Source organism: Narcine bancroftii, chromosome 1 (assembly GCF_036971445.1).
Source record: "Narcine bancroftii isolate sNarBan1 chromosome 1, sNarBan1.hap1, whole genome shotgun sequence".
In the NCBI taxonomy this organism is placed as follows: Eukaryota; Metazoa; Chordata; class Chondrichthyes; order Torpediniformes; family Narcinidae; genus Narcine; species Narcine bancroftii.
Genome location: NC_091469.1, coordinates 145,654,179 through 145,675,405, shown reverse-complemented (window position 1 = coordinate 145,675,405; position 21,227 = coordinate 145,654,179). Strand labels below are relative to the sequence as shown.

At 42.7% G+C, this 21,227-nt stretch overlaps 1 protein-coding gene across 7 annotated transcripts in view; it reads right to left on the bottom strand.

Annotated features, from left to right (window-relative positions):
* The window catches only part of hand2 (heart and neural crest derivatives expressed 2), a 40,312-nt gene extending 22,461 nt beyond the window's left edge, over positions 1–17,851 (bottom strand). For 5 of the 7 annotated variants that reach the window (XR_011346418.1, XR_011346395.1, XR_011346465.1 and 2 more), the window contains exons 1-2: positions 16,746–17,851; positions 15,474–15,795 (exon numbers count right to left, since the gene is read on the bottom strand). Coding sequence is in view for 2 of the 7 variants with exons in the window: in XM_069903035.1 (XP_069759136.1) it covers positions 15,697–15,795; positions 16,746–17,279 (633 nt within the window). In the remaining 5 variants the exon portion in view is untranslated. Of the gene's footprint in view, positions 1–15,056; positions 15,796–16,745 lie in introns of those variants that run through there. The other 2 variants (XM_069903035.1, XM_069902841.1) reach the window with 2 other exon arrangements.
* Positions 17,852–21,227: the final 3,376 nt, after the last annotated feature.

Here is a 21,227-nt window from a genome sequence, read left to right as displayed (position 1 = left end):
CGCACACACACCAAAAAAAAATGATCTATCGCGGCGCTCGCTTTCATTCCGGGAATGTGCTCTCCACACTAAATTAAGTGTGAGGCGCCTGTCAGTGTTTATTTCTCGGCACGAACTGGGGATCTTGCTTGCTCACCATTTCTGAGAAGTGAGAGAGAGAGGGGTGGGGGGGGGGGGGGGGGGGACGAACGGTGGGGAAGAGGAGGGGGGAAGGAAATAGCTGGGCATGAAAGTGAGATGAGTGCCTGTAAAATCGCGTTTATTTGAGAGTGAGACTTAACAACAATTACGTCAACGGAGCAAAGTCGCAGATATGGATCTCAACCCCCCTCCCCTTGTTTTACATCCAGCGGGTGTATATCGCTGGCTTTAGATTAATTGTTGAGTCGGAAATCTGGGATTTATAAGGGTCACGCATGTATTCTTTTTTCCCCCCTGTGCTTATTTGTAATGACTGGAACCGTGGGGATTCTTACCAGGTTTTGCGTAAAATGTACATTATATCAGAAGATTAGTTTTCAGTTTGAATGATCTTGTTTCTCTGCATTTATCAGTCTATTTTACCGTAACAGGCACGCGAGACAACGTGTAACGGTGCAGCGACATTTACAATATGACCACATTTATTTATTTTACAGAGGTTGGCCACGTCCGAATCTCTTCGTGCCCGTTATGTGTGGATCTGCCTCTCTCGCCTTTTTTTTTGGGGGGGGGGGGGTGCAGAATGCACTCGGGAGGCCACGCGAATGTTTCTGCAGATCCTCATCTACAAGATCCAATTCTGTTCCATTTTAAAAAAAAATTATAAATTCCAAAAACTAGCTCCTAGGGGCACACTCTATGTACAAGAATAAACGTGTTCTTCCACCAACCCCCCAACCGCCCACCATCGGGACCCCTTCGCCCAGCCCTTCTCTCTATAATCAAGAGCAGAATACTCTTTAAATGTACTTTTCTTGATGTAAAATAAACTACTCTTTGGGGTTAGGTCTCTATTTTCGGTTTTACCTTGAAACGTGGTTGGGATTATGGCACGTTCGCTCCGCCAGGCTTTGAACTGGGCAATTATAACAGTTGTTTACAGTAATCCTGAGCCCAGTATTATTCCAATCAAAGCATTATAGCTCTAAGAAAATAATGCATTCATTGGGATCCATAGGAGGTTGCCAGCGCGATTTTTCTTATCAGGTTCATTGCTGTCCTTTCTGTACTTGGTGCGAAGAAAACGACCCTTAAAATCGACCGTGCTCCTTCCTCTATAATCGGAGGCTTCAATCAAAGATTGAAGTTCATGTATGTAGCTATCTCTATCTCGAGAATGCGCGGACACTTGTGAGTCGTCCAGGCGAGAGGACGCCAAGGCTATTTGTTGAGCGCGGAAACCCGTTACCCAGCTCGACCACTTTTAATAGACAATAAAGCGGAAAAAAAAAACACATTAACCGGTAGAAATCTGAAACAGAAACAAAAAACGCTGGAAATGCATAGGTAGTAAGCGAGCCGTAAAACAAAAGGGTCAACATTTAAGGTTGAAGTGCCCTTTGATTGGACGTGACTGTGATTCCCCTTTCCACCGATGCTGCATCCTAAACCCAATTTGAAGCGAAAGTCCCGTTGTCAAGGATTAATTTTGAACTGGTTGCCTGATTTAAAGCAGGGCTGGGAAGTTGCTGAATGCGTTATTCTGTGTTCTCTGACAACTTTCGGCTTGGTTCTCCCCACACAGTCCCGCGACGGATGCGGGCCAACAGAAGCAAGACTTTAACGATGTAAACTTCTGTAAATCTGATTAACGAGTCTGATATTTCCAAAAGGCCTGAGTCGCAGTCCAGAAACCCCGAGGACAACCGCCGTGCCTATGTTATATATGACATTGACGTTCTCATGGAGTATTATCACTGTGTAACTTTAACCTTGCTTCACCCGTCCAACACCGCCTTTGGATTTAACACAGTTTACTCCTAAATCTTAATCCTCGTCCAATCTCTTTACATTCACCCCACTAACCCGAAAGGATACAGAATACTTCAGAACGGTTGGATCCCTGCACTTGAGATTTCTGCCTTTGAGAAGGCGGAGAATTCTCGTGAGTTTTAAATTGCGTGTGACGCGCCACTTTCTCTCAAAAGTAATGTTCTCAGACTATTCTTCATGAAAAAAAACCAGTCTTTCTTTACATCTACGTCTGGAAATCCATATTATTATTCATACCGTTGCATTCATTCAGAACTTGAACCTGCTGGCTGATCTGAAGCGGCATTCGTGCTTGCACGCCCAGACCTCTGCAAGGTTGTGTTTATGGGTGTCTGACTCTCTGTATACAACGACGTCTGAATGTGTGTAGTTTTACATTAAACATGAGCGTTATACTCAACTGAAAACTCGAAACCAAACACAAATATGTTTAATTTTTTTTTTTACGGACGTTAGAGCTTAACCCCCCCCACAATATTACTCCAGACTCTGATGGATGAGTATGTTGGATACACATAATAATCGATATCGCATTTTCCTTGCTTGGATCATAAATCCTATTGGTTTTTATTTTAAAATACATTTTACACGCGCATTTCTAAGTGGGTGTGATTTATTCGCGAGCTACTTATTGAAATATTAATTTCTGCATGCATTTGTAATTCTCTGGATCTGTTTGTAGGTCCATATGCGCATTAAACTATGAACAGGTAAACGGATAGAGAGAGACACTAAATTAAAAGAGATCTATATTCACAATTAGTTTGATGTCACCTATAAGCATACTTTCTTTGCCAAACATAACACAGGAATAGCAAGCGAGTTCTCACAACCCCCACCAAAGATTTTATAACCGTGAACAAAACTATTTTGAAATGTAAGTCCACTTAACACAGACTAAGCGGTGCGTAGTGCTATTTATTCTTGGCTTGGCGTTGAAGTTACAAAGCTTAGAGCTTCCTTATTCATGCCATGATCAAATGTTCGTAAGGGTATGATGTGTAAATGACTTGATTATCTTTTTGATTGTCTATTTAATAAACAAATCTCCACGTTAACGCGTGTTTGCCACTAGATGTCATGAGCCTCTGTTGTACCTAATGCGCCTTGCACGAAAGCGGGAACGAACTGATGTTGGTTTATCCAATGCGGCTATTAACTTGATTGCTTTGTAAATAAAGATCACCAATGCCTGGAAATTAAGTAAAAAAGATTGAAGTAATAATAAAACGATTTTGTTTTAATCTTTAATGGACGAATGTGTTATTTGGAACATTTGCCTCGACTGTCCTGGTTCTGTGTTTTTTTTTGACAGCAATTTTAATAGACATTAATATTGCACAATTAATATTTAAAAAAATCTTGGTGCCTTACGAAACCCATCAAAGTACGGTCATATAAACCGAATGTATAGCGCGGATGAAAATAAGGCTTCACTTTCGTTAGGTTTCTTTGCTTCGATTTCAAAGGTACGCTCTCCCAATGTTACAGTTTCAATTCCATCCCTCAACCACACGCTATGACATTTCTGTGAACATTCCAAAGATACAGTTACTATTCTGGTCACAAGCAGGTTTCGTGGAAACTTACACCAGGAGGATTTTTTTTTCTCCAGTCTTTTTGACCCTATGTATTTCCATGCAATAGATTTTTTTTTGGGGGGGGGGTATGTTCTTGCTTAATTTCTTATTATTGAAATTCCTATAACACGCAACTAACCACTGACTCATTTTAAACGATCCTTCCTTCTCGGAACAATGTTTGGTCCAGCTTTTGCGAATCAAACAGCGCTTTTTGTTTGATACATTCTAAAAGGCTACTGTCTATTTGTTAAATTGCGCTCCCAGCTTGGAGCCGAGAGATTTTCCTTTGTCCCAATAAGGCTTCATTTCCCGTGTAGTTTCCAGACTACCCAGGTAGCGGCCGCGGCTTGAAATAAAGAATAAAGAGCTTGGGTCCTAATGCTGATTGATTTTACCACCTGTCTAAAATCAGTGAAGAATAAGCTGGCTGAAGTTTGATAATTATTATAGTCGATTGAAACCGCCGTGATCTCACATCCCAATGTCGAACAAATAGAGATAAAGTATTCAATATATCATTAGGCATGCTAACAATTATTGGTGTCTAGCTTTTTTCCGAAAGAAATGGGAGAAAATGGAATTAACGGATCGAGGGGTCATTGGGTGTCAGAACTGAACGTTTAGCAAAACCAACAGAACCATTAGGGATCTAATGGAAATGGTCACCGCGGCCAGCGAATCAGGCCAAAATATTATTCCCTCTAAAGTAATCGGGGGCTGAATGTGGAATGAGTCTCGACCATGAAGCGTTCTGAATATTTTACAGACGCTTTTGAACCGACTTGGAGCCGGTCACGCCACTCCGACTCCCTCAGTAAATCCAATGCAAATATGTACGATTCATTTTAATCCCACCGACCCGCGCAGGCTCAACGTGTTTACAACACTCGAAAAGTCCCCAGCGGTAAATAAAGGGGATCACTGCTCCAATGAACAAGAAAATGTAATTTGGAGTTAATGTCCATCGTTTGGCTATTTAGGAAAATTCAAATTAGAACCGAGGCATCAGGATGGAGCAAAAACACCTTGTAAATTGGACACGAAGGTTGCTCGATGTTTGTAAATCATCAAATCAACATCAAATAAATGTTCTGCAGCTACAATCGAAAAAGACGTGCAAAACAAGTGAACTATACATATGAAGGACTTTTTTTTTACCTCGAAATCTCATGTTAGGGTGTAATCTATATTTCAATGACTTCAAACATTATTTAAAATATCACGCTCTGACCTTAAATATTTATGACATAATTTAAAATATTAATCCCCCCCCACCCCCAAAACCAGTACTACCGCGAAATAGTTGAAATACAGCTGCCAGGCCAAATAGAGCGAAATAAATTCCACTCAGGAACCAAATGCCTGCAAAAACTTTGGAGCACTTCAAACGGCACTTGTTATCAAAATTATTAGTGAACGAATCCCTTCCCTTGCGAATGAAAACATTGGTGACACGGTTAAAAACTCCTATATATTTCTCTCGCGATGAAATATGGTACTCGTTTCCTTCCTTTCAAGGAGTTTCAAGTGGTGTTGGATGCGATGCTCCACTTTTCTTGTCAAAATATTTACTATTTAGTTATTACCAAAAAAATCCATTGACAAACACCGAATTTGGCTGCATTGACTGAATACAGACATGCTGCAGAATTGTACTCAGTGACATTCAGACATCGGCCACTTGGGAGGTCTTCACAGAACCTCAAAATTGGAAGGGCCGTTTTACACACACGCACACAGAACGATGAGAGGGTACGCTTCCTTCCGATGGAAGTCTTTGAGGAGGGGAAGAAATTTGTAAAACCCTGCGCTCAGAATTGATGAAGTTACCACACAGCTGAGTCTAACTGCGCGAAGGGGAAAGAGAGGGTGAACTTTCAGGGGGCTTTCTCCCTCTCCGTGTGCTCAGTCTTTCCAGGGTGCCAAAGGGGTGAGTATTTTATTGGGACGCCTCCGTTGAGAATACGCACCCTCTGACCTGCCGCCGTCATAACAAGGGATAGACGCGCACACTGCTCTAACAGAGAATTGAAATGAAGGGTCGAGCCACGCAGGAAGTCGAATTTTTCCATTCGCACCAATCTCTTCGTTCCCCCCACCTCCCACCACCACAACATCTTGATGGAAGTTGCCTTGTCCGTTTTGTTTCACTGTTTCTCTTCGTCGCAGCGTTATAAACGATTTAGAATGCAACCAAGAGATTTGAGGATTGAACACTTCTTACACCACGCACCGTTAAAAAGCCCGATCCAGCTGGCGCCCGTTTTAATTCAGTCACAGGAAGTCCCTTTTTTTTCTCTAAGTTAAAAGAAAGAAGCTGGCAGGAGTTTATCGCAGTTCTGTGCGTGGTGTCTCATGGCCCTACGACTGCCCGTCCTCCGAGACACTTCCTGGCCAGCGGTTAGTTTGCTTCCAGTCTCGATAAAGCCGTTGCATTTGATTCATGCAACGACCCTCATAAATATCTTCTGTAACTTCTTTTTTGCTTTACTACGTTTGTAAATGTACATAGGCACACAAGGGGATACCATACACGTTATATACACAGATTTAAAATGTACACCTAGGAGAGGGAAAACTCTGATTTCAAACCTCCGCTGCCCTGTGTCTATACCCGCTCACGCGAAAGGCTTTGGGAGTAAACCCGAGGAAAACAGGAATCGGGGTCGTCAAGGAGGCTGTCTGCTGTCCCTCACCCCTTGCCATGCTGCTGGCACCAAACTGTATCGACTTTCGTTGTTCCTTTGGACTTGTTACTAGCATGGGGATGGGGGTTGGGTCCCACTGGATGGGCAACATCCGGATCTCCATATCAACTTTGCCCTGGCTTGAGCCCTGGAGAGGCCATTCCTGTTCCAGTCACGGCCAGTACCCACGGTCTACCACGACCGACGGAGATCAAGAAGACAACTTTACACACGCCGACACGAGGGGTTCACAGTCCCGCAATGTTCGGCTTCGTGCTGAATTGCATTCTTATTTTGCCGGTATAGTCAGGTAATGACGAAGGAACGTTTGGTTGAAATTCGGTTCGAAACCCATCCTAATTTCATTACAACCTGGAAGCAGCCAAAGCGCCGAACTAAAATGGAAAGAGGAGATATAGGAGAGATTGCAAATACTGCAATGTGTGAAAGAACATTCGTTCAGAGAGACAAAGTACCCAAGTGAAGAAATACAATTTGCTGACAATGGCTGACTTACCTCAAACCAAATAAACATCTCTAGGCCAAGTTAATCTCAGAACCTCACTGCAAAAACAAATCTGAAATCCCTTTTGATGCACACAAATCTACAGCTTCCCGGAAAGCAAGTGGTCAGACGAAGGTCTCTAGGAGTGAGTGGTAAGGATGTTTGGATATAAAATCCCCCCCCTGATGATTTCAGGCCTGCCTGATTTGTCATGACGAGATATTTTCGATGGGAGTGCATGGGAGAAGGCAGTGGAGACGCAGAGGACAGCGCGGAGACCCAATCTCACACACAGTAGCGGTCAGGTCTCTGCTCCATCTGGGATCTGTCACATTGACAGCGCTACAGGTCAGAGACAGACTCTCCGAAAACACAACATTGCATCTCCGGCGTATCAGACCATTGCGAGACACCGTCCAACCTAACTCTCCCGTCGATTAATGTCCACTGGTTTATCAGAAATTAACAGGAGGCAAATGGCTATAATTTTCCAAACGGATTTAAGAGAGCCACCTTTCCATTCTCATTTCCCATTGTCCACACTTTTACTTCATGTGTGTGTGTGTTTAGCAATCTGACCTTTAGCCTGTATTTTTAACAACTACATAAATACATAACCTTGTAGACGATACTGTATACAAACAGACGTCCTTTCTAGCTCATAATTTCTTTATACATTCATATTGTTAGGTGCTGTCTGTTAATAGTTGGGCTTCTGACGTGGTGTGTATCAAGTCTCTTTTGTGAACCTCTCCAAATATACTTGGACTTCGGTGAAATGTCTAGAATGATGGGATATGAAGTGGACGATTAACCGGCGAGTTAACGACGAGAATTAATCACAGACCTTGGGACAGAATGGCCTTACAATCGGATCAATCTATGCTCAACCCCATACACCCCGCAGCAAAAACACAATCTGCTGGAGGGACTCAGCGGGAGGGAGAAATTTGGTCGACCTCGAGTCGGAACCCTTCTTTTCCTTTCAAGGCTGCTCCAGTGATGTTTTTTTCCCCCGCTCCAGATATCCGCGTCTCCATATATATATTCTGCAGTCCACAACCCAATGCACGTCTCTCACAGCGCCAGATTTGCTCCTGGCAAAATTAATGGCAGCACAGCCCTGATGGTGAGCTAAAAAGATAGATATCGGATGATATAAGGGATGAGCGGAAAATGAAGGGAGGCGGAGATGAGCCTATCATCCGATCAGCCACGATCTCGAGCGTAAGGCCCTGCAAAAAGGGAGTGGACACAACGCAGGACATCACAAGCCGAACTCTCCCCACCATGGAGAACAGCTACGGGAACGCTGCCTTCGGAGAGCAGCAGTAATCGTCAGGGATCCACACCATCCAGCACAAGCTCTGTTCTCCCTGCAATTTGTTCCGAGCAGTTAGCAAAATTAAGTGCAACAGCAAGGAATAAATCCTGATTGTACATTACCCCCAAAATTCCAGCGTTATTTTGTCTGGATTTCGTTCGCTGCTGTACATGTTTGAAGATAAGACCAAGAACATAAGAAATTGGAGCAGGAGTAGGCCATCCGGCCCGTCGAACCTGCTCCGCCATTCAATGACTTTTTTCCCCCAGGTACATCAGAAAGACTCGCACCACAAAGTTTCAGGAACGGCTGATACCCCTCCACTCCTCAATAGTAATCTCATTCAGGGACTCCTTTAAGGACTCTTACTTGTTTTTTTCCCCCTTTCTGCATTGCACAATCAGTTTGTTTATAGGTTATTTGTTTGCTTGCGTACATTGTGGACAGTTTTTCTTTGCACTACCAATAAGTGGCAATTCTGCCTCGCCCGCAGGAAACAGAATCTCAGGGTTATATGCGATGTCATGTATGTCCTCTGACAATAAATCTGAAAGAAAAACAGTCATTGAATGGCGGAGCAGGTTCGACGGGCCGGATGGCCTACTCCTGCTCCAATTTCTTATGTTCTTGGTCTCATCTTCAAACATGTACAGCAGCGAACGAAATCCAGACAAAATAAATCTGGAATTTTGAGGGTAATGTACAATCAGGATTTATTCCCCGCTGTTACACTTAATTTTGCTAACTGCTCCGAACAAATTGCAGGGACTTTAAAGTAGATTACTCAGGATATAATTAATAACTCGAATGTCGAAGTAAGCAATAATTAGCTCGGACTGTTATATGACTTCGCCTGCTCTGTAATTAACACCACAATTTTCACTGTTTTACATAGGGGCCGAATACTGCGTGGTCAGAAAGGTGCAGATTCAGACGGGAAAGCAATCTGGAGAGAAAAAAAATAGCACTTTTGAAAAAAGTCGTCCAAACCCCGCCAGATCAGCGGTTTCTGTTCCTAAATGGCAACGTGGCCGCCTCAGTGAAATTCATGTTTTTAAAGGGCATTTATACACCCAACAGCCTGATTACCACCTCTTTTTAATAATTGGAATGCAAATTGCTGGAGGCTCCAAAAATCTATTTTAAGGAAGGCTCCTCATTCGTCACAATTATTTAGGAAGCCCATTCAAAATGGAAGTAACAAGAGGCCATCCGTTTAAATGCACCCATTCAACATCGGGACCGGGTTTACAGAGACGTTCCGAGAACAGCTGATCGCGGACCGACTGAGTATTTCAAGAGGTTTTTTTTGTTTCATTCCAAATATAGACGCATTAGACCAGGCGGGGTGGGTTGAGCAGGGTGCATTTGACTTTCCTTGACATTTGATGCCATCAATTCACTTTGAGGAATCAAAAGCAAACCTCTTGATTTTGATATGTAGCTGGAGTATTGCTATTAGGTGCATGTCACCATTGGATCATTTATAGGGGTAAGAACTGAGGCCGTTCGCACGGAATCCAACCCCATTAATGATAAAATTGCACATTAAGTTTTCCTCGACACCGCTTCAAAGCCACAGTGGATTCTTCGACTCACCATTCAACTGAAATCAGAAATGTCATCGCAACGGGCCAATATTTTAATCAGTTCTTCCCTGACCCACGGGGGAAGACAACTGGAAATGTAGATTCTCGACACTCCCCTTATAAATCCATTTCTACCTCTCCCCACGCACGGATGAGCTAAATCTCACCTCACCCCGATGCACACCACACACAAGCAGACCACGCATCGATAACCCACGCACACACAGGTACATTTTCTTTCTCGCACATAAACACCACCCAGTGCCTTTAAACATCGCCACGCCAGACAAAAGCTCACACCGCAATTCCCAGTTCCCGCGGTGGGACAGTGTTAGCAGACTTCCGTATAGCACATTCGTAGAATTCTGCAACACACACACATCCGCATTCCCTATTTTGAAATTCAATGCCTCCAAGTGGAAGGAGTTGGGATGATTACACCCAATTCGAGAACAGGATGGCTCCTGACCGTCTGATGTGACGTCAGCATGTCTATATGCAACTTTGGACAGATAGAGAACGGGCGGCGGGGGAAGGGCCGCGCACAGTAATCATTTCCAGATGGCTGGAAGACTCGGAATAAGAACTTGTGCAAGATCAAACTTTAAGCCAACCATACAACAGACGATTGTTGCCCGGACCCTTCTATAGCTTCCCATTCGATTAAATAGACAGGTTTGTGCGTCCAAGATGTGTAACCAAAATAAAAATCAATTTTTGAACACTCAAGGTTCCATCAAAGTGGGATCGGATCGATTTGGGATTAAACACAAGTTTTTTGACGGAGTCAGACTGAACACTTAATTGCAGTATTAAAGGTTTTCAAGAAAAAGATTTTAAAAAACCACCTGCTTGTAAGGTCAATTTTTATCTTTTTGGTTTTACACTAGCCTAAAGGTCGTTCCAAGGTCAAGGATTATCAGTCGCTTCCATCGGATGGGAATGGCCCCAGAGTCTATCTTTGACGCCATCTTGACACTGATAACAAATTATCAGGTTATTGGTGCCATTGGGACCTGCTAATATCATGTTAAAGCAAACCAATTGGTATGCCTTTAGAGATAGGCTTGTCGGCGGCGGGATGGGGGGGGGGGTGGTGGGAGTCTGTGGATGTCGCGAAATAAAGAGACAAAGGCGGAGATTTATTTTTAAAAAGGCCAAATTGTCTTCAGGATAATGCATCCTCATGCGGAAGTCGAAAACTGCTGCCCGCCAAATATTTCAGTCCACCAGGGCCAAATATGAACGACGGAGCAGCTTAATGCATGAAATGCAATATTCCCAATCAAATGCCTGCCTCAATTCCCCATTAAATGTGACATACACGACTAATTGCAAATATATCATCAGATAATCAATCACGCAGGCTATCATGTAAACATTCTTTATAGAAACGTCAAATATAAATATATATTTTAAAAAGTTTCAGCCGTTTGAAAGATGACATTTATTTGCCTCTCTTTAATAGGGATTTTGGGTGCCCTGAATAACATTGTTACACGCAGATGGATTTAAAAAAAAACACATCTATCTACGTATTTTATAAAACCCCAATTGTAACAGTATGGTGACCTCCCTTGTTTCTGCTGTAGTTGCTGGAAGAAAGCAATGATTGTAGGTCATCCAAACTTCTTTCCACAGAAGAGGCTTTCCCCCAATTGTTTGATTGTAGTTTAAAAATGGAGAACATGGATGTTCGTGGCCTCACCAGTTGAGATAATTATGATTTAAAGCCCCAATTAATCAAAATGTCTTAAACTTCTCTGTACATAACAACTCTATTCATTTGCCACGGCGAATATTCCGTCCGAGTTTATTTTGGTCCCATATGCCAGTGGCAAAACGCGAGGTGCACGATTATTCACATCTATTCCTTTTGGCACCGTAATTGCGCCGATCTTGTGGGCTAGCGGATTAAATAATACACTGGCAAACGCACAAAGGACTTGCAAATACCACGTCAAAGTCGTGGGATCACACGAACACATGTGGGCTAATTCCAGCGGAATTTCAGAACACTTTTAAACAAAGATCAGCGAGGGGACAATGAGCGAGCTCTGCACCGTGGCGAGAAACAGGACGGGGAATCCCTTTGCACTTAAAACAGATGGACTTCTATAATGTCGAGTTGGTGCGAGCGATATGAACAGTCAAGCGAATGTGGCTGCATTAAGGAACACAACTTTCAATTACGACATTCAACAATGACATCACGAAAATCCGTAGATACCGTGGTTGAAGTAAAAATACAAAATGCTGGAGAGGTTCAGCTGGTCAAACAATGTCCTTTATGTAGTAAAGGCAAAGATACATAAAGGATGTTTCCGGCTTGATGAAGGGCTCAAGCCCGGAACGTCGATGATGTATCTGTATCGTTGCTACATAAAGGACATTTTTTGACCTGCTGAACTTCTCCAGCATTTTGCATTTTTTATACTTCAACCATTTCAAACACAGCGAGGCCATGAATATAATTTGCAGTGTTTCGATCCGCTTGAAGTACTTTAAATTATAAAATTAGTCCTTCGTTCTAATGCCACACTAATGGGAAAGTTTCGCACGCACCTTCCAAGCATTAGACCGCAAAGCAACGACGTCCAGCCATGACGCTCGTGCTTTCAAAGTGATGGCGGACGAGGACGAAGTGAGTGAGAGCATTTCTGCCTAAAATGAGATTGGCCTCAAAAGATCAATCTGCCTCTGACAGCCCCTGTTCGCCCGATCAACCAACGCACTCTTTGAAAATGGTTTAACCGGGGTGAGAGGGAGCAGGGGTGGGGGGTGGGGGGCACGTAGGGAGCCATCTACTCGAATAAATGTGTTATCGATAACACCAAGTCCACATGTTGTATCGAGGCCATGTCACTGACATCCCCGATAGCTCATCAATTTACCTCAACCCATCTCACTGCACCATTTAGCTTTTAACGTCAAATCGGGCATGTGCTTCGGCTCCGGCATGTCTAGGGTTCAAATGTTTTAACCGTTTTAAGAAGGTAACAATCCCAGTGAAACAAAGAGCTGGGGGTCATTTCTACATGGCTATCCGCGCACACATCTTACAGTGAGAGTGTTTGCGGCTATTAATTAATTAATAAAACGACCCAAAGTCACACTTCTCCTTTTCTACTGATGAATACTTTTGTATCTTTTTTTCCATAGAAGTATGGGAGCTTCATAGGTCTTCAGCAAATGACTTGTTTATTTGCATTTGTTCAGCGGTTTTAATCATAATGTGTCAACCTCGTGGCACCCAGGAACACCGCGCTGTTTAAAAAGGGATTAATCAAATAAACACACCGAGTACAGTACCACCAATGAGTTCCACTCCTTTGTACCCTTGAAACAACATAGCCTGATATTTTCTGAGACCATTCCATTCACCAACACTCAACATCCAAGGGGAGTAGATTTGGTCACGGGTACGGGGATTATTGGGGGGGGGGGGGCCTAAAACGTGATCCGCATTTTCTCGGACTTGGGGGAAATTGCTCATCGTGTGTTCCCCGTCTACTGTTGAAAATATGCTTTGCTCACGTATGGTCCTGCCAGTGCGTGAAAGCTGCTGAGTTTGTGCTTGCTCGACGAGACGGTGAAGAATAAGTTGCAAGAGCAGCGTCTCTGTTTTGCTCAAAAAGACAGCCATGGTTATATTTAACCATTGACCAACTCGTTTTTAGAGCACCTTATTGCGGAATGTTTATTAGTGGTGAAAATATGTCTTCAACCGAGATGGCGATGCATTTCAAGCGAGGAACGCAAGATAAGCAGAGAGCATACAAAGGGGTGACTTAACCAAACAGGGTATGTGTAAGTGCATCAAAGTCCCGAGTAAGTGTTAGATCGACTGCAACCATCAACTGTATTAGCAACAAATGCACTTTTATGTAAACATTGCAAACATAAAATATGACCCTTTAGGGCACATCACTTTTGCCCATCCACAACCAGTTTTGTTAACCCCGCAACCTCTGCCTTTGTAACCTATTTGCACAAGGGTGTAAAGCTTCTCTTATCTTTTATGGGCAATTGCAGATGTACCTATCCGAACTGCTAGTGCGTGTCCAATATAAAAATAGAGGAGGATTGCTACGCACAAGCACCGAGACCCACCGGGTCACCGCACAGCAACGGGATACTGAAACTGACTAAGCACAAAAATGATCTCGGAAATGATCCATCAATTGATTCAGTTTATATTTTATCTTAAGACTTTCAAGTGCTAGTGGCCGGGCCCCAAAACCCACTTCTGTGGCTGCTGCTTCCATGACATTAACACACACACACACACACACCGGTTCTTTTTGGCAAGTTTCTGAAGCACGGAATTTCTTCACTGCTCTATACTATTAATTTTTTCTTTTGTTGCATCTCAAGCCTCGGAAAATGTAAGCGACCTCTCAAAGCTCAACAAAAAAACCCTTTGTTTTTGTATTCTTTTAACAATTTAAGATTAGAAAATGTGTACTTTCCTTCCAAGCCGTTGATTGTCTGTCATAAGATCATATGCCTTGTTGACTGTGCTTTTTGAAGTATTCCACACCAACACCTACATACACACTGAAGGCAAAATTCTATTATCGAGCTCTCATCGTCTACTTGGGGATTGGATGGAATGTCAGCACTTAACGAGGCAAGCCGATTGTTGGCCACTTTATTTTATTATTATGCCAACTTCTAATTATTATTATTTTTCTCTCCATTATGCGCCTAACACTTTCATTAACATAAATTTATTTAAAATTAACAATTGCTGCGGCCACCGAAAATCCTGTGGGAGCTCATTAATTAACAGTAAAATAAATTATTATAATTATTTTTTTGCTGGTCTTAGAAATCCTAGAGGGAGCAATTCACGTTCCCGAGACAAGAACGCTTACTCAGCGCCGGAGAATGTTTGGAAATCTTTACAAATCTGCTCTAATTAATGCTTTGGATGTTTGCCATTTGTGATTTAAAGGACAAAAAAAAAGAACTGCCCTCCTCTCTCTCTCTCTCTGTTACAAAACATTGCGACCCAGAGCTAGTTGGTGGAAGATGAGCGTTTGCAGGGAAGCGGCGTTTTCATTCATGGCCAATATTACAGTGACTTTAGAACATTACAGCACAGTGCAGGCCCTTCGGGCCTCGATGCTGTGCCGACCTATATTATTCCTACCAAAAAATACTGAACCCTTCCTACCTCGTAACTCTCTATTTTTCTTTCTTTCAAACGTGCCTGTCTAAGAGTCTCTTAAATGCACTCAATGCTCCTCCACCAGGCACCCACAACTCTCTGTGTAAAAAGACTCACTTTCTTTAATTATTCTATTAGATCACATTTAAACCAGAGACCGAATTTAATCTACCAGCGTCACTGGACGGTCGAAATGATGCAATATATGTTGGTATAGGTTTTATTAAAAAAAAAGTGTTTTATTGACAATAATTACAACGTTTACATCTCCAATATTAATCTCCACTTTTTGGACGGAAGTGCACATATCAAACAATGATTGGAAAATAACCGAACAAAATACTGCAAGACCACAACACAACAACATCATTATATATTCGGCGCGCTAACGTGACCAAATTGCATTTTGGTACATCTACTTTTCGTTCCAATACAACATAGGAGAAAAAAAAAACCAAACCTCGAATATTTATACCCCATGAAAGTCCTGCCAGATACACTGCACATACATAATCCTTTACTGAGAAATCTTTGTGTGTGTGTGTGTGCTATAAACGTTTAACACGTTAAAAAAAAAGAGGGAGGGAGGAGGAAAACAACATTCACATCTACTATAAAACAATACAACCCCTTACCATCTCGGCCTTTCTCTTCCAAATGTGAAATGCCTTTTTTTTCCACCATTCCGTTCTCTCTCTCAGTCTCTCTCTGGGGTGGGGTAAATTGCACATATAAATAAAGTTGATTCTGAACATATAGAGCTTCTGTCGACGTGCGAAAAGTTTGCGTGACAAATACTCAGGGCAACAAATCTGGAAGTCTCTTCTTCCCCCACCTTCTAAGGTCAGGTTCAAACTTTCACTGTTTGAGTTCCAAAGCCCAGACGTGTTGCGGCCAACCAGTTCTCCCCTTTGTCTTCTTGTCGTTGTTGCTGACTGTATTCTTCAGAACTTCAGTCTGACAAATCCCAGCAAAGTAAAACGCAAACGATTATTTATGATGCAACATTAGCCCCCGCTGCATTGTTAGAAATAAAACACCCACCCATGCCCGGTTCGCAACACATTCTCGCGCGGGGAGTGGCGAAATTAAGGCATTTTAGACCTTTATGCATTTGGTTTTTTTTTTAAAGTTCATTTTAACTTCCCAGAGAGAGCGAGAGAGAGAGAGAGAGAGAAAAAAACCATACTTTCGAAAATGGAGGCTGTTGCCATGATTGGGCCCCATATACTTCTGCTTTTCGGGTAATATGTGTTTTTTGAATAAACACAACCACATTTAGCCTATGACCTTGGTCGTTTTACCAGATTTTTTTTCCCAGCGTTAATAAGCATCTCCCCCCACCCACCCCCCTCCCGCAATCGCATGAGCAGCAGAAGACAAACGTGTTCGTTTTCTCTTGAATGATATTGTTTGCTCATTATCGAAGAGACTGGTTTGCATTCGATGGAGTAACTGTCCTCGAAAGGCGAGGGACCAGGAGAGTTCCCATTGCAAATAGTCTGCCCCTGGACAAAAATCTCACCCAACCACCCCACTCGGATGCCGGGGAGGGTCAAAATCGCCACTCTCCTCGGACTCTTGTGCTTTTCCACCTTTCCGAGCGGGGCGAGATGGCAGCGATCTAATAGTCAGGCAATGCAGGCCGACAAAATGGAACTCGGCGCAGTCCTTGCAAAAGTTTTTTTTAAAAAGCAGAATCCCCCGATTCTATCGCCTCGACGCCGCACGAATGACCTCTTAGTTGCAATTAATTGAGTCAAACTGACAAAATAAAGCGAGGGGGCCATTTCCTGGTATTGAAACAGGAGCAAAAGAAAAGTTGCAGTCAGCTGGGAAAAAGCGCCCCTTTTACAAAAGAAAACCCTCACAAAAGTTTAAAACAAAAGAAAGAGAATTGTTCTCACCAACTCTCGCTTCCTCTTCTCTTCCTTGACATCCACCTTTTTGATCTCCGCTTTGAAGGCCTCCGTCTCCCCATTCTGGTCATCTTTGGCCAGGAGATCCATGAGGTAGGCGATGTAGCTGGTGGCTAGGCGCAAGGTTTTGATCTTGGAGAGCTTGGTGTCGGCAGGCACGTTGGGGATGCACTCCCGGAGCTCGGAGAAGGCGCTGTTGATGCTTTGAGTCCTGCGCCTCTCCTTGCGGTTGGCCGTGCCCCTCCGCTTGATCGGCCGGTTCCCCGGCGCCGTCCCCACCGCGGACGAAACACCCCCGTAGGACGTGTGATCGAGGCCCCCGCCGCCGTTCGCGTACTCGGGACTGTAGTTGGGCGCCATCGAGTAGTCAGGAGGAGACATCTCGGCGTGGCTAATGAGCCAGCCGTGGAAGTAGGGGCTGTCTTCGTGACAGCGGCTGGCGGTCGCTGCCGCCGCCGCCGCGGCAAAAGGATACCCATCATGTACCACGGAGTGATGAGGAAACCCTCCAACTAGACTCATCTTTCGGTTATCAGCCACCCTTCACTGTCCTTTAGCTTCCTCTCCCTCCTTCCACAATTTATTGAATGAGGATTGAAATGCAATCAAAAAGTGTGCAATATTCTGCCAATGTATTTCTTTCCGCCCCTATTCGGTGTTTGATGTTGAACGAGCAAACAAACTCCAATCAAGGAGACTTTTTGAAAGTTTGTTTTTAAATATCGCGGTGCTTTACTTACAACCAACTTCCTCCATTGTGCAGTCTCTCCCCGAACGGGATTCTTTGCATTAAATTGTCAATTGCCACACACAAAAAAAAATCTTCTCTGAAGAAAGTGTGTTGGGCTCCACAGTGCTTACAAGCGGCATTAAGAAAAATATACACCACGCACGCATGCATTCACTCAATAATCTTCCACAGACGAGTTGGGAAAGGGATCAACACCGCGTTCTCTCTCTCTCTCTCTCTCTCTCTAGCACACAAGAGGGGGTGGGGGGGGGGGGGGGAAGAAAAAAAACTTATCAGTAACGGTGCTCCAATATTTGTGATCCACTCACGGCCAAGCAGAGCAGCGGCAGAATTTTCCGAATTTGATCTCCATGTAAAGCTACATCTTTTGGGTAGCTTGGGTTAATATATGTCGTCAGAGCAGCCAGGAGCCAATGAGACTGCAACAGGGGCGGGCTTCCGAGAGCAGCACTCAAAGTTCTCCGGACTGTTTACTTTTCTAATTGTCAAGGCTCACTTTGGGATTGGCTTGCAATTTCTTTTACATCATGAAATTAGCAATGTGCAGAAAAAAATCTCGTTAACAGGTATTCTTCGCACACATTTTAAAAAAAGATAACTGTAATGTCTGTCCCTCTCCTCCTTCCAAAACAAAATAACACGGGGACAACAGTCTACCTATTGCTCGAGGAATGACACCCGACCTGTGAGCGTATAAACGCGCAACAATATATTGCGATAATATTTTCGGTAAACAGATTTATTTTCGACCTCCTTCCCTTTCATAAAACTAAATCGGTCCAGCCACAGTTTTGCAGTTTCTTTACTCACCTTTTAAGAGTTTGAGCTTTCGTGTGTTGCCGAGTTTGCTTTTCACGCGATGCTATCTGATCAAAATCCAGTACGGTACCAATAACTAATGGGATTTAACATTCCGCGATTAAGGACAGAAGTAGCATTAACTTAGGGCAAAAACATATTCAGCTTCTCAAGGGAAGTAAACGATATATATATATATATATATATATAGGATGAAACATTTCCTTTCTTCCCCCCCCCCACCTATTTCTGTGATATTTTATTAGAAACAGGCGACGTGTGAAATCAAAGCTGATAACTACGTTTTGCTACTAAATGTTGAAATCAAACCGATTAAATTGGGCTAGCACGGGAATATTGAATTACTACTGAATTAAAATTGATTCATTTTGAATATAAAACAACTCCCATAGAACATGTTTCTAAGATACTTAATAAGAAGGAAAACACTGAAGATTCAGCGGAACAAGTAACATTTTGTTTTGTGTCTACTCATGCAATTCACATTTATTTATCGTTGTAGACAGAGAATACCCCAATCGGACATTCGCTTTGCAGCACAATGGGTGAATATTAAGAAAAATACTAAGCAGGTAGAGTACGAAAAACAACCAGTGAAATTGGTTATAGTGACAGGAAAGCACTGAAGTGCAGATGGACCTGAACTAATCATTAATTGATGCTTTGTCAATTTAATTTACTGAAAGCATTATTGGTTTCCACCAGTTTGGAAGAGATGCATCGTCAAAGTAAACCCTCTTGTAATATTCTTTCCTAATATCCATCAAATGGACGCATACAATTTCTCTTTTAAAATCGTCCCCAAGCTAGTTACAGCGGAAGAGTGAACAAATGGAGCGCCTTTAACATATATTTATAGCCTTGAAAGCTAAATTATTTAATATATATGAGGAAATCACGAGTACCGCTGTTAACTTGCTTTATGTTGCAATTCTAATGAAACCCTTTATGCAGTCGGGGAAAAAAAATGTTTTACATTTGTGTAATTTTGCAATTTGAAGGAGAAAACGAGAGTTTTTAACATTTTGAGCAAGAATGAACCAACGTGTGTTAATTCCAGCAATGCAAGATATTTATACCATCTACTTAAAAGGGGCATTGCACTTTTAAAATGAACCAAAACCTTTCGTAAGATTGCAGCTTATGAAAATCCTGACCATTGAATGTTTGGATTTGAGATAAACATGAGGAAATTTAGTTTTCCGTTAAGTACGTGGCCGAGAATTCAGGTTTGTTTGCTTGTATGGTTCTCAATGGCGGGTGCGACAATGTGCCACAGAGCACGGATTCTGTTCCAGAGAACAGAACCGGCAACATTAGCTAATGGTCTAAACATCACACGCCCTGAGCTGTGGTCTTGCAGGCACAAAGAGGTGCTGTCACTCTTGGTTGTAATTGTGAGCCATAATCAAAAAATGTCCCAAAGTGACCGGGAACAAGTCGACGAACTGCTTCAACGTTACCAAGGCGTGAAAGTCGAGAAATAATCGTGTTGAAAAATCATGCGACCGCAGTTGAGTCGAAGCGAAACATACAACTGTGAGTCCACGTGTACTACTGAGCCCCTCCAAGGAGCATTATGTAAGTGTTTACTGTTTTTCAATGTGCATGGTTCACGAACAATGTCAGCGATATTAATGTAATTAGCACTAAAATCGGGCTACAACGAAATTACACATTGAGAGAAAAATCAGGGTGTCTGCGGTTGTGTGGAAATTTACTGTGAGCCCCAAATGCCTTTCTATGTCCGCTTCCCTGATCCCACAAACTTAATGCCATGAAAAGATGTTCAAAACAAGGCGGTGCAATTTAAACACTATATAGTTACCTCATTTTAATTAATCAATTAGAAAAAAACTACGAATGTTCAATTAAAAAATAATCCGTCCAAATCAACAGTATACACGGTGGACGTTTCAATGCGTTGTCTTTTGGTTTCCGTTGCACATTGGCGGCTATTCAAACCAAGATTTTACATTAAACCATTGTCAACGTACACACACAAAAAAAAATCCCTCTAGATGTTCTTTTATAGATATCCACCAATGTCCGTCTAAATATATCTATCTACCTACTGACCGATCAACTAGTCATGTACATATTTCTATATACTGTCTACTCAGCATAGATAAATTAATTCCCTTTGATTAAATAGATCTCTTACAAGCAAATGATGGTGTCCTTTCGCGGTTTTCCATTCCCTTTGTAATTATATCTGCACCTTTCACTCTCCATGACTTTTTGTAACAAGAGCAATGTTACAAGAAGTCTGGACTGTCGTGTGGTCCAGTTCTTTCTTTATTTGTTATCATTGCTCTACATGCTTTATAAGTTGTCTTGCCTTGGTGGCACGCAAAACGAAGTCTTTTTTAATTAAAAAACGGGTTCTCAATTCAATAATTATTCGGAGGACTGTAGGCCCAATGGGTCAGTCCTAAATCGATAGAATTCTGCGACGTCCAGATTTGAGTGTCAGAACTGTGATTCAGTTCTGAAAGGTAGAGGGGAAATAATTGTGGGGCACATTTCAATGAAAAGGATTGGTCGGTTACATTTATTTCCACTTTTGGACCAGATTTTATTCGGGGATATATATGGCTTCGCTTCCACACGCATTCACAGTGCTGTAGGTTTGGAACGCAGGGCTACAGAGACCAATGTACCAACATCGCATTAGTACGTGAGAATAGCCAAGATAGAGAGAGAGAGAGAGCGAAACTCAATGTCGCCTCCGTTTCTGGCAATGCAATGGTAGTAAACTCGACACATGGTACTGCTGTCTGCTTTAAAAATGTAAACGAGCGGCCAGAACACTCACCTCGAGCGAAAAAAAATAAAGGTCCCTTTAAGAGATAACAGGTATGTGTGTGTGTGTGTGTGTGTTGAGAGAGCAAAACATT